This window comes from Cervus elaphus, chromosome 18, assembly GCF_910594005.1.
Source record: "Cervus elaphus chromosome 18, mCerEla1.1, whole genome shotgun sequence".
Taxonomy (NCBI): Eukaryota; Metazoa; Chordata; class Mammalia; order Artiodactyla; family Cervidae; genus Cervus; species Cervus elaphus.
The window spans coordinates 100,170,125-100,184,089 of NC_057832.1; the positions used below are offsets into that span (position 1 = coordinate 100,170,125).

At 39.9% G+C, this 13,965-nt stretch overlaps 1 protein-coding gene across 1 annotated transcript; it reads left to right on the top strand.

Moving 5' to 3' along the window:
* Positions 1 to 1,811: 1,811 nt before the first annotated feature.
* On the top strand, positions 1,812 to 8,108 carry SSMEM1 (serine rich single-pass membrane protein 1). The gene is made up of 3 exons (XM_043872887.1): positions 1,812 to 2,039; positions 4,939 to 4,993; positions 7,265 to 8,108. Exons 1-3 carry the CDS (start codon positions 1,857 to 1,859, stop codon positions 7,759 to 7,761), a joined length of 735 nt encoding a protein of 244 aa, XP_043728822.1. The 5' UTR covers positions 1,812 to 1,856; the 3' UTR covers positions 7,762 to 8,108.
* Positions 8,109 to 13,965: the final 5,857 nt, after the last annotated feature.

Sequence of the window (13,965 nt, forward strand, 5' to 3'; positions counted from 1 at the left end):
GCCCCATGTAAATTTTTAAATATCCGTGTAATGAGGTTGCAGCAGTAACAAGAAAAACCAAATTGTGTTTTGTTAAAGTTGTTAGTGGTTTTGAGGTTTTAAAAAGAAACAGTCTTTACTTTTCCTGCATATTCTTTGGAAGAACTTCTAATCCTGAGGAAAAGGTTCATCAGGGAGTTCATGTTGCTTTTATTTAACAAATATAGATACCTACAATGTGCCGCTGAACCGCGCGCGGGATGATGTGAAAGTAAAACTTTCTCTGGTTTCTGCCTGGAGTAGCTCAGAGAGGGGATTGAGGTGGGATGGGGAGGCGGGAAGGTGCACTAGAAAGGTAGGTGAGGTGGAGTGCAGTGAGCCCCGAGGAAGTGTGGCGGGCCCAGCCCGAGATCCCCGCGAGCTTCCTGGAGGAGATGACGCGGGCCTGAAACAGTCAAGGTCCAGGATGCACAAGGTCTGGAGACTTACTTGTGGGGATGCAGAGAAGGGTGCCTCTAATAGAAACATCACACTGTGTCCTGATAAGCTAGTGGATTGTCACAGCACGTCCCAATGGCCAGAAATTTTCCTAATATGCTTCTAAGGTCCAACAGAAGAAAATGAAGTTTCCTTGTGGTATTGCATGTTAATGAAAATCTGTAGGTATGCTATGCTCTTAAAGATCTAAGCGATTTTTTTAAAGTGGAATTTTTATAATTTTTAGATTGCCTTAGCAGCAACCATGGTTTGCTCTAGTTTTAGATTTAGGGATGAACTAACTTGAAAATTGTTCAAATGTACAAAATTAGAATGGAGAAGGAAATGGCAACCCACTCCAGTATTCTTGTCCAGAGAATCCCAGGGACAGAGGAGCCTGGTGGGCTCCATGGGATTGCGAAGAGTCGAACATGACTGAGCAACTAACACACACACAAAATTAGAATACCAGTTTCCTCCCCAACACATGCTGAAAGAAATTGTACATGTTTTATGTAACTCACAACAGATACATCTATGTTTTCCCTCAATGTAATCTGTGAATTACTGTGCATTTATTCAAGACTTAGAAAGGAACACTACTACTACCTAATTTAGATACATTGTTGGCATTATGTATTAGTTTTCCAGGGTTGCCATAGGAAAACACCACAGACTGCATAGTTTAAACAACAGGAATTTATTTTTTTCACAGTTGTAGGGGTTGGAAATCTAAGATCAAGATGCTAGCAGGATTGATTTCTCCTGAACCTGTGTCCTTTGGCTTGCAGATGGCCCTCTTCTGTGTTCTCACATAGTCTTGTCTTTTTTTCCTCCTGTGCTTGCACATTCTTGATGTCTCTTCCTTTTCTCATAAGAACACCAGTGATACTGGACTAGGGCCCCCATCCTTATGACTTCATTTAACCTTAATTACCTCTTTTTAGGCTCTATCTACAATTATAGTCAAATCGGGGCTTGAAGTTTCAACATAGGCTTTTTGGGGACCACAGTTCAGTCTACAACACATTAGAACTATCTATGTTAAATTACAATGGTATGATATATATCAAAGAGACTGAAAAATGAATGGATACCTTAGAGACTTAGATTTACGTAGAGAAAATACCATGTATACAAGTTTCAAGACACACACACAAAAAGATTAAGGCAGAATGCACCATATTGAGGTATGGGGAATTACCTTAAACTTTCATAGATGTGACTTACACAGATCTTCCAAAAATTTAGCAATCCAAGAAACGTTTGTCAGTTCCTGTCACAATTAATGAAGTGTATATGTCATAATAGGTTGCCAAGGAAGTTGTCATACACCTCAAGTACTTCCCAGTCATCTTCATCCCTATGAGCATGTTTTATTTTCAAAGCAAGAAGTCATCATGGGAGATCTTTTTTCTTTATTTTGGGAGGTGGATCCTCCTGCCATTCCTATAAGTTTTACCATTCCAAATCAAGATTATGAATGCCGGAAGGATGACTCTTGTGGGGCAATAGGGAACTTCCTACTTTGGTATTTCATCATTATACTGGTCCTGATGTTCTTCTCTCGGGCTTCTGTCTGGGTAGGATATCATTTTTCATTTTATATCTAAAGTCTATATGCTTAAGGTAGATATTTTGCCAAAAGAATATTTAGAATAAAAAAAAAAAGAATATTTAGAATACTGATAACTTATACAGGTCTTAGACTCCCTAGCTAAGTACATTGAACTTGTCTAGACTGGCAAGAAAAGCTACTTTAGAAAATTAATAAAAAATTGAAAATGATTCTTGACAATTTCATCATGAAGACCATTTGAGAGGTCTAAGCTATTTCTCTGCTCCCATACTTGTACCAGCTTTCCGGAGTCATAGAGCAATGAGCTTCAAGGATCTCAAAAGAGCATATGGTTTAGCCTCTTCTTTTTAGGCAAGGAAGATATCAGTATCTTTCCTTTGTTTTTTTTTTTTCCCATTGATAAAGCCCAAAGAGATTAAGTGACTTGTCCAATGTCATGAGTGGTTATGACAGAACAGACCCAGGTTTCCTGCCATATCATTTGTTTGTTTCATAGCATAGTTGAAATGTTGAATTATATCTATTCAGTGCTGATTAAAGTCCATGGGGTCGCAAAGAGTCGGATACGACTGAGTGATTGAACTGAACTGAACTGAAGTGCTGATTAAAACCTTAATTATCTGAGAGGTTTTGTCTTTCACTTTATACCCTTATGGCAGCTATAATCCATTCAACTGCTTCTTCTAAAGGGTCCCAGATTTGAAATCTGAGAACCACATGCGAGCTAGTCAAAAAGGATGAAATTTTTCCTTCACTTTGAACTTAATTTTCTCTGCTAAATTATGAACCTTTATTTACAAACCTTGAAGTAATGGTAAAAGAGTGATGGAAATGTGGTGATAATTATCCTCCAACATAAAGCACACTGATCTCCTCTGGATTTGCCATTTTTAAGACACATTTTTTGCTTTCATAGACTATATATGCTATATTTAGTTTATATGTTTAGTGTTTATTCAGACAGTTAGTTGGTATTTTTCCAAACAGTACCAGTCCCAGTCCAAGCTCCTCTTTTTGCATATGTGGAAGTGGAGCTTAGAAGGGGTTAAGTGGCTTGGTAAAATCCCAGTGGCAGAAAGGCAGAGCCATAGCCCAGAGCTCCTCACCGTCCTACCCTCCCCTTTGGGGCAGGCTCTTCTGTTTTCACTCAACTGAATCACACCCAGAGACACTTAATAAAATACTTTTGGTAACCATAGTTCATATGATTCCACTTAGCTTAATGTAAAATCTTTCTTTTGATTTTGTGATTGTATTTTGATTTGACGTCAAATCAAATATGGAAGCTTTCCATGAAAAGAATATAAACCTAACTTTTTAAAGTTCATAAACTTCTAATATCTTCATAATCATCTCTAAACATTTTACATTTAAAATAAGGCCACCCAAAAACATTCTTCAAAAGGTATCCTTAAAGAGGATTCCATTCAAAATTCTCAGAAAATTATTTCAGTAACCCAAAAAACAAAGAGGTACCTCATTAGAGAAACTTGCTAAGCCTTGTGAAGATGGAGTATTAAGAAAAGAATGATCTCAAAGATCATTCAGACTGCGGTTATAAATACCCAAGTATGGTACTTTTCAATCCAAAGGTAGTTTGGCTTTCTACATAAATTCATTTTCCCCCTAATTGTAAACAGTTTGAAGGATTAGATGGAAAAAAATTAGTTACAACCCTCAAAGCCACTGTTGCTAACTCTTGTGAAACATTGCTAACTCTTGTGCTAACATTCCTTAGTATTTCTTCTTTTCATATTTTTAGCTAAGTTGTGATCATACTGCATATACAAATTTGCATCTTGATTTTTAAATTAATATTATAACATTTATTTCCTCATGTTATGACATAGCCTTATTATAATAATTTTTATAACTATATATGATATATCATGATTATTGTCTACTTTTGAATTTTGTATTTATATTATCCTAATTACATTGGGAGAATATGTCTGTACACAAAACTTTCTTTTCTAGTTTATTTCTCAGTGATAGATTCCCAAAATTATTATGTGTCAAGTGTTATGAGTATTTCTAAACTACTTGATATATTCTGAAAGAGTTGCTTTGTATGTGTATTTTTTTGCAAAACAATTTTTAGAATAAAAAAGTGGAATATTGATCTGAAAAATGGGACAAATATATTTATGGAGTATTGGGGCAGAATATTTGAAATTGGAATTATTCAAAGAAATCAATTTCTTCTGATTGCCAAGTTCACAAGTAATATATTATGGTCGCATTTTGGAGGAATGTGTCTGAAGGATTTAGGAGATAGTAAGTATATGAATTCATATAAAGATCTTAAAGAATTATCATAATGTGGCCTGATAAGATGTCCTTTTAAAAGTAATTTAAAACTAATCCTAGTACTATCATCTTTTTAAGATTATGTTTTGTGTTAGTTGCTCAGTTGTGTCTGACTGTTTACAACCCCATAGACTGTAGCCTTCCAGGCTCCTCTGTCCATGGAATTCTCTAGGCAAGAATACTGGAGTGGGTAGCCATTCCCTTCTCCAGGGGATCTTCCCAACCCAGATACTGAACCCAAGTCTCCCACATTGCAGGCAGATTCTTTACGGTCTGAGTCATTTTTAAATGACATTTAAACAGTATTTCTCTATAATGTCAGTGAGTTCAGGAAAACTTTATAACTTATAGGTTGTCATCAGTCTTATTTTCTCTCAATCTTTTTTTCCATTTTGCTGTTCAAAACATTTTGGTAGATCCTTTTGTCAAAGCATGGTCTTCTTAATGGTCTGCAGAAGTGGGATCACTATAATAGGAACTCAGTAAGTATTTATTGGACCGCACTGACTGCTTAAAATAGACACTATCAAAGTAAATATGAGTGAAGAACAACCAACTGAGATCACTATTACTAATCTGTATTTCTTAAATAGATGTCTGAGAAGAAAAAGGATGAAGACAATGGGACAAGTACTTCACCAAGTAAAGGTAAGAGCCAGTACTTATTTGATATTGGACTATGACCAAAAAATATATATATATATATGTGTTGGGTGTGGAAAGCAGACAACAGAGATAAACAGTCAAGAGCATTATAGAGCCTCCCCATACCTCTGGTGGCCCATGGATGAGCACTTTGCTTTGGTGCAGAAGGACAGCTTAGCTACTTCAGCAGAGCTGCTAGAGGCTCTACATTACTGGTAGGTAGAGCTCAAGCTGTCTTTTCATTTCTCAGCATTCTCCCATCACACAGCTTGCCTTTCACACATAATTATTGCTAGTGTTTCTGCAAGACTATGAGCTATACATGACATCTTTTTGAATAACTTATATGCAGTGGTGGAGAAGGAAATGGCAGCCCATTCCAGTACTCCTGGAAAATCCCATGGACAGAGGAGCCTGGTAGGCTACAGTCCATGGGGTTGCGAAGAGTTGGACATGACCGAGTGACTTCACTTCACTCACTTCATATTTTCTCACTGGAGAAGGAAATGGCAACCCACTCCAGAATTCTTGCCTGGAGAAGCCCATGGACAGAAGAGCCTGGCAGGCCATGGTCCATGGGGTCGCAGAGAGTTGGACATGACTGGAGTGACTAAGCACGTACAAGCAGTGGTGTGCTGATGAGTCTTTAACAACCGGCTCTCCAAAAATGTGTGTAGTATATATCATTTAAAATTTTACTAGTATAAAGTATGTATATCAGATAATTTACAATAATAAAATATATAATATTCTTTATGGTAAATTCCATATAGACCACTGATTCTCACAAAGTACTTCTTTGATTTTGGTCACTTTCAGCCTTAGCCAACCTATAGTTACAATAGATAAATGGGTTTAGTTCCAATATGACTGTTACTTTCCTTTAAGTTAAGGAATAGGACAAAAGAAACAGAAAGAGGTATGTTGGAACTTAACTTGGCTGTTAATGATGTGAATGACTTCTTTGCTGAGCTGGATAATAGTTTTAGAATACTCTGGAAGAATATTTCCTCATTTTTGGGTGCTGTTCACATTATAGCGGCTATAGGCATGATACCTTTAAATGTTATCTGCATCAGTAACTTGTTCTCCACTACTTTGGGCTGTGTGCTAAGTTGCTTCAGTCATATCTGACTCTTTATGACCCCATGGACTGTAGCCCACTAGGCTCCTCTATCTATTGAATTCTCTAGGCAAGAATACCAGAGTGGGTTGCCATTTCCTCCTCCAAGGGATCTTCCCAATCCAGGGATGGAACCTAGGTCTCTTATATCGCCTGCATTGGTAGGCGGGTTCTTTACCGCCACTGCCACCTGGGAAGTCTGTCCAGACAATCTACAGAACCGTAAATGAAGACCTGATTCTTAGTGCTTGTTGATTTTTATCCCATCAAAACTACTTTCAGGTTACCAACATAATGTCACTGAACATGGGAATTAGGAAGAGATGTATAACAGTACATCATTACATAGTATTTTTAATATCCAGAAAGAACAGACATAAATAGTAGCTTTAAGAGCAAACCTCATAATGAAATGTAGTAAAATAATTAAGGAAGTGATGAGTTTTGAGTATTTATTACATTTATTTGTAGCAAATTGATTTAGTGGTAAGCATGTATAATTTAATTTTTGCTAATGGCTACATTTAACAGCCGTCTTGCAAAGTTCCGGAAAGATTATCATTTCTTGTGAGCTGGCTGATATAAGCCAACTCCACTACACCAGTGTATACAGAGAAAATCCTTTTTCATTTTCTGCTACCCAAATCACATTCATACATACACTTAAATCTTTAAAACATCAAGGCAGGGACTTGCCTGGTGGTCCAGTGTCTAGGACTCTGGTCTTTCATTGCTGGGGTCCTGGGTTTGATCCCTGGTTGGGGAACTAGATCCCACATGCCACAACTAAGACCCTGTGCAGCCAAATAAGTAAATAAAAATAAATATTTTTTTTTTAAAAATCAAGGAAAAGGTTAAAAGGGTCCTCCTCATAAAAGTTTGGAGACCTTTCTGTTGATATTATTTCAAGGGTCCATGAAACTTCAAAAGTAGTATGTCAAGCATCTATTTGATCCTTTTGGTTTTGATCCTTTTGGTATGGCACTGGAAAATGAAGTCAGCTGCCAACACTTGCAAATGAGTGGGGAAAAGTGGTGGCTTGGCAAATGGCAGCAAAGAGTGAGCCACACCGTAGGCTTCCTTTTTAGGTAAGATGAGGTTATGGTAACCAAAAATGTGCCTAACTTGTTGATTTCTCTCATTGTTGTTAGAAAGCAAAGATATTTCCAATAAGCGGCGAGACAAAGAGGGTGCCTGGGATTCTTTGCAAATGATGAAAAAACCAAAGCAGAGCCAACTTACCCCTGTAACTGACTCAGAAGTGGCTTTGGTCAATGCCTGTCTTGAACAAAGACGAGCGAGGCGCTATTCTGGATTCAATCAAGTGAATCTGACCCAACATGACAGTGATACTACTGAGTGTGACAGTGAAGAATCTAACTCCGGAGCCTCCTCATGGAAGGAGAGTGAAAGTGAACACCACCCATCACCGGCCAGTATTAAGAAGAGAAAAATAGCTCAGAGGCAAAGGAATATGGGAGGTTACCAAATCAGGGAAAGGCCCTGCCTCCACTGCAAAGCCATGAGAACCAATGAATGGCTAACTCGCCATTTCCTTCAAAATGCTTCAGTAACAAGCTCAATGAAGGAAGATATTCAAGATGAAAATTCTGGACCTGATATTAAGACAAAATTCAGTAAATTTTGAATTTCATCAAGTCCTTACCTCACTTGAAGCCAAATGAAAGAGATGAATAAAACATGAAAAATCACCAGAGGTCTAGATGAGGAGGCTTTTACAATAGAGTCTCTCTACTAACAACAAAAACATTCTTGGAACCCAAGAGGTAAAATTTCAGATAATTCTTTGTCCAAAAACAGGCCAGTGAATTTGTTTATGGCACCACTGAAGCATCAGAGATCTGCATCCACTATGATTTTTTTTTTTATGCAAAAGAGCACCAGACAGATATTTTATGCCTTGAGTGTATGTATCTTGTTAATGTCTGTAATACAAATAAGGAAGGTCTTTGAAAATATATTTATGTTTAGAAACCACTTAAATTTATTCATATGTTTTGATTATCCAGTTGACTGAATGAATTAGGGAATGTTGGTTGGAATAGAATTGGCCCCCATTCCCCAGATCCATATTTACAGGTGAGTCTACCTGAGTTGTATATTTTTTTTGCTGCATAGCTTGTAGATCTTAGTTCCCCGACTGGGGATTGAATCTGGGCCCTCAGCAATGAGAGCATGGCATCCTGACTGTGGAGTCCTAACCACAGGACCACCAGGGAATTCCCCACATGAGCTGTATTGTTACACATGTGTCAGCCTGGGGCTGGTGAGAAGGAGCTGGAATGAGGCCTGATTCCTGCAGTAGACCAGAAGGACAGCTGGGCCATGGGCTATCTATGGTTATTGTCTGAAAGGCATGACAAGTGTTACAAAAATTATTCTGACAGTGTTAAAATGGTAAGAAAGACTTTAATCACGACTACTTGTAATAGGTGTCCAATCTATTGCAACTGGGGAGAGAAATCAAGCTCAACTCCAAATACAGCAAATTCAAGTGGGGATTTGTAGCCAAGGGAATGGTATCAGTGGATGGGATAGAAAATTCCTACAAGGAGCCACCAAAGGTAGGAGAATTTGTACTAAATTGACCTAGCATGATTCTTGCAAAGGGCAGACCAAGGACTTTGGACCAAGGACCTCCACTTATACATCGAAAGTGGAGGATGAGGAACTTGATCAGATGTCAAGGGTGATCAGACATCAAGGGTGGGAAACACTAAACTTACTTAGCAGAATTCTTGCAAAAACTGGTCTGGGCAGCCAAAGGCAGGATGGGCACCAAGGGTAAGATCAGGGTAAGAAGAGGGCTCAGAGGAGACTAACTAGAATTTGTCAAATAAAGAGTCTTTACTGAAAGTTAGTCTCAATCGAGATATACCTGGGGCTAAGTTTTCCAGTTAGGTGGGGGTCCCAGTGTGGGGCCGGGAATTCAAACAGATCGAGTAGATAGTTGGCCATCAGGGAGGATGGCAGAACTCCAAGTGGGATACAAAACAAGACCCAGATCCCAGAGAAGAGTCTGGCAAAGACAAGCCACAAGGGCTCTGCTTCCTTAAAAAGGGCTTAAGTGTTCGGGAAAGATTTGGATACCACATTGATAAAGACTGCAACTTAATACTAAGAACTGAGCCTTTTATGGGGTATTGGGAGAGATACAACAGAGCTATGACTGTGGACTTGGAGGTTACTCCTGATGACTTCAAGTTCCTTAACTGAGGCCAACAAGGAGACCAGGGAGGCAATGTGGGAGCCCCACCCATTGGAACTAGGCCCCTGGAATCCAGGACATGGGGTGACATTTCTGAGCTTTTTTGTAGAGACTGTCTTAATCAGATTTCCTCAGGGTTTGAATTGGTCTGAGGCTGCAAGTGAAAAGCAGGACAGCTTCAAGATTTGACCTGGGCATCAACCTTTTCCACAAAGACTTCCTTTACTTCTTGATATCGTCCTCTACTTTGTCCCCTCAGGTGTAACTTGTGCCCTCCATTATGCTCCAATGTACCTTGAAACATTCTCTATCTTAGCACCTGTAACATTTTTTTTTTTTTAAGGGAAATTGGGGGCTCATAGGTAATGAGGTTTTTTAAATTTTTTAAATTTATTTTTGGCTGTGCTGATTCTTTGTTGCTGTGTGGGCTTTTCTCTAGTTGCAGCGAGTGGGGGCTACTTTCTAGTTGTGGTGCCTGGGTTTCCCGTGTTGGCTTCTATTATTGCATAGCACAGTCTCTAAGGCATGCAGGCTTTAGTAGTTGTGGCTTACAGGCTTAGTTGCCTTGTGGTATGCGGTATCTTTCTGGACCAGGGGTCGAATCTGTGTCCCCTGCATTGGTAGGTGGATTCTTAAGCACTGAACCACCAGGGAAGTTCATCACTCTTAGCATTTTAATGCCTGTATTTATTTGCAAGTCCCTCTGTCATTTATATATATGTCCCTGGGTTGGGAAGATAACTACATATATATATATATATATATTATCCAACTTTAAAGGTATAGTCCATGTCTTATCTTTGTATCTCTCTGACCCTGCACAGTGCCAAACAACATGATAGATAAATAATTTAGTTGAATCAATATGCAAAGGAATTCATGAATGCAAAAGGGAGAAACTGAGGAAAGCAGAGGCAGAGAAAGCAGAGGAACCAATATCTAAAATTTAGTGAATCATTCTGATATTTCTAACTTGATATGATCAAGATGCTTGTTACTTTGTTTATTTAAATAGCACCCAAATAATCAAACCCCAAGTACCAAAAAAAAAGAAAAAAGAAAAGACTCAAAATATAGTAGTAAGTTGCAGGAGTGGAATTTAAATCTGAGTCATCTGACTTTGGAGTTTGGGCTCTTAATTACGGTGGTCTTAGCCACTATTCCCTGAAGCTGGAAGATCCTGATTCCAAGGTAAGTCAATTACCACCTCCTACACAGCCATAAGTAATTAAAAAAAAAAAAAAAGTGTTAGTCACTCAGCTGTGTCTGACTCTTAGCTACCCATGGACTGTAGCCTGCCAGGCTCCTCTGTCCATGGGTTTCTCCAGGCAAGAATACTGGAGTGGGTTGTCATTCCCTTCTCCAGGGTATCTTCCCAATCCAAGGATGGAACCCAGATCTTCTGCATTGCAGGTGGATTCTTTACCAATCTGTCTGAGTTTCCCTGATAGCTCAGTTGGTAAAGAATCCACTTGCAATGCAGGAGACTCTGGTTTGATTCCTGGGTTGGGAAGATCCCCTAGAGAAGGGATAGGCTACCCACTCCAGTATTCTTGGGCTTCCCTGTGGCTCAGCTTGTAAAGAATCCACCTGCAATGCGAGACCTGGGTTCGATCCCTGGGTTGGGAAGATCTCCTGGAGAAGTGAAAGGCTACCCACTCCAGTATTCTGGTCTGGAGAATTCCATGGACTGTGTAGTCCATGGGGTCTCAAGGAGTCAGACACGACTGAGAGACTTTCACTTCACTTTCACTGAGCCACCAGGGAAGCCCCATATCCAAGCTGATATAATCTCATCAGGAAAAGGAGGATGATGACAATTTTCCAGATGATAGAGCAAGTGACCATGTCCCAGATATTTTGCTTGTAGATCCAAAAATATAACTGATGAACTATTATCCAAAAAGTCATTTATATCAAAGATTGCTACTTTTTATGGTCTCATCTATGGGGCTAACACAGGTCAAAGTTGGGGGTGAGTGATAGCTGTATATTGGAAGAAGGACTCATGGACAAGTTAAATCAGGGGGTATAAATATGAAGGAGTTAGTTAGGGTAGTTTGTAATTTCATTAAACCCAAAGCAAAGACCAAAAATAGCTGGAAGGACAACCAAAGCCAAGGAGAGAAATACACTGAATCAAAGGAATAAGGCAACAGCAAGGACATGGAAGGATGAGCAAAAGCATGGCCAGGCTCACTGGAAATGTATCAATGAGTGAGGTACAGAACATGTGAAGTGGGAGATAGTTCATGAAACTAAGGCTGCAAATACTAGTTTTGGCTTGGTGTTGATTGTATGCAGAGCCTGTGTGAGCTGTCAGGGTGTCCCTTGGGCTCCACAATAGTCCCTTCTTCAGTCTTTCCTTGCTGAATGGGATAAATTTGGCCACATCTGGTTTTTATGGTAGAAGGTTGTAACCTGTTTGGGTGGCTTACTTGTGGGGAAGCATGGAATTCTTGGGCTTACTTCCTATCTGTGGTCCATCATTGCAACTAAATGATCAGAACTGACCTTTGTAGGGATGTCCACCTACATCAAGCATCACAACTCTTGTCAGGAACCGTAAAGGAGGAAACTATGGGATTCATTGAAGATTCTAACTGGGATAGATATAGTGAAAAATGATGGTATACACACAGGTGTTTGGAGAGAGGTTGGAGAATAGGGGAACTGGAATGTATGGCTACACTAGGTACTTGTGGTTTTGGTGGGAGGGGAGACAAGCCAGTAGGTTAAACAAATAACAGCAACAGTAATAATACTGATCATAGACGACATTTAGAGAGTGTTTGCTATATGCCAGGCATTAAGTAAACATTTTATAAGGATTAGTTTACCCTTCAGAAGCCTGCATCCAGTTTTATGGATGATATAACCAAGACTCAGGGAAATCAAAGGATACACCCAAGATCATATGAGTGTGAGTGTCTTGGATTTTGTCTGATCCCAAAGATTTTGTTTTTACGGTGGTGATAACACACCATGTTCTTAATGGAGAGCAATTAGATAAGAACTTGAGAGACCAGACACCAAATACCAGACTGAGTCCAGAGACTAAACAAGGACTGTTCATGGAAAACGAAGCCAAGAGGCAGAAACTGAGCTGAGACGGGAGCAATTAAGCGAAGCAGGGAAGGGCTCACACGGTTGAGTGGAGAGGCCTGACAGCATCATCTTGTCTCACCTGCAGTGGGTGAGCCTGGATGACTATCAGTAGGTCAGGCAGAAACTCAGGGTAGGCTTTTGAAAAAAGAAGGGAAATGGAAACTTAGCTGGAAGTGTAGATGAAGGAAGGAATGAGCTTTTTTAGTGAATGTTGAGAAACAGGAGGCAGTAGTGACAAGAGCAGTGAGGTTGATGGGCAAGGATTTGTGAGAAGAATGAGGGGAGAAAATCAGATAGCTACAGTTCCTTCTATTATTACTGACCCTCCTATCTCAGGTCCCCAAAAGGGTCCTCCTCCTGCCTTGTGTCATTGGAACCAACAGAATGAGGCTGAGCTGGGTTCAGAAGTAAAGGAACGCTGTGCTCTGCCATCAAAGAATGGAGAGGTGGCAACTAGTGCCTCTAGAGTCCAAACCCTTCCCGAGAGGCCCTGGGCAGGGCTGCACAGGCGGATCTTGTCAGCAGTGATGGGGCAGAGATCTTGCAGGGTGGGTACAGCTGCTCTGCGCTGCTCCGGGTTGTAGTGCCGGCTGCAGTGTGTCTGCACACGGCCCACTCTGCCGCCATCTTGAATTGCAGTGTCGGGCACAGAGCTTCCGCACAGGACCAGCTGAGCTGAGGTGTCCGAGCAGCCATTTTGCATACTCTCGGCTGAAGTGATGGATGCGAGGCAGCACTCCATGAGCAAGTGGAACTAGATAAAGCACAAAGGAAAGGAAAGACAGGAAAAAAAATTAAAAAAAAAAAAAAGGTTAGACTTTATTACCAAGATTCTATTTTTATTTCCTAGGAATTTTTAATGGGCTTTTCTGGTGACATCACCGCTTACCCTGTTCTCTCACAAAAGAATACTATCTCCCAACAGATTCTAGGGTGCATGCGAGCGTCCTAAGTCGCTTTGGTCGTATCTGACTCTTTACGACTCTATGAACCGTAGCCCGCCAGGCTCCTCTGTCCATGGGATTTCCCCAGCAAGAATACTGGAGACGGTTGCCATTTGCATCTCCAGGGGATCTTCCCCACCCAGGGATCGAACCTGCGTCTTTTATGTCTCCTGCATTGGCATGTGGGTTCTTTTCCACTAGCGCCACCAGATTCTAGGTTAGTGTTTCCAAAACAGCGACCTGAATAGATTATGACATTAATTTAGTGGGTAGTAACTAACATTTATTAAAAAATAAATAGAAAATAAGTGTCACACAAAATAAAGATAAGTATTGTTTTTGTTTCAGTGTGTGTACCAAGTTGCAATCACCGTAAAATGTGCTTCTTACTCTGGTAGGATAGAAAATAAAAGCCACTGCTCTGGAATAGTTTTCTTTTTTTTTGGAATAGTTTTCTTTGTCAATTTTCTGTATCTGCCAGCTATTCCACTAAGTTAGTGAAGGCAGGTGTCACTCTACGCATTCGTGGTTGTTGTATGCTAGTAATTAGTAAATCTTCACTTACCCTGTA

Bases quoted from the DNA above. Each gene is read 5' to 3' on its own strand.
- SSMEM1 (XM_043872887.1), top strand. From the start codon at position 1,857: ATGGGAGATCTTTTTTCTTTATTTTGGGAGGTGGATCCTCCTGCCATT. The intron at 2,040-4,938 runs GTAGGATATCAT...TTTCTTAAATAG, and splicing joins TCTCTCGGGCTTCTGTCTGG to ATGTCTGAGAAGAAAAAGGA. The intron at 4,994-7,264 runs GTAAGAGCCAGT...CATTGTTGTTAG, and splicing joins AAGTACTTCACCAAGTAAAG to AAAGCAAAGATATTTCCAAT.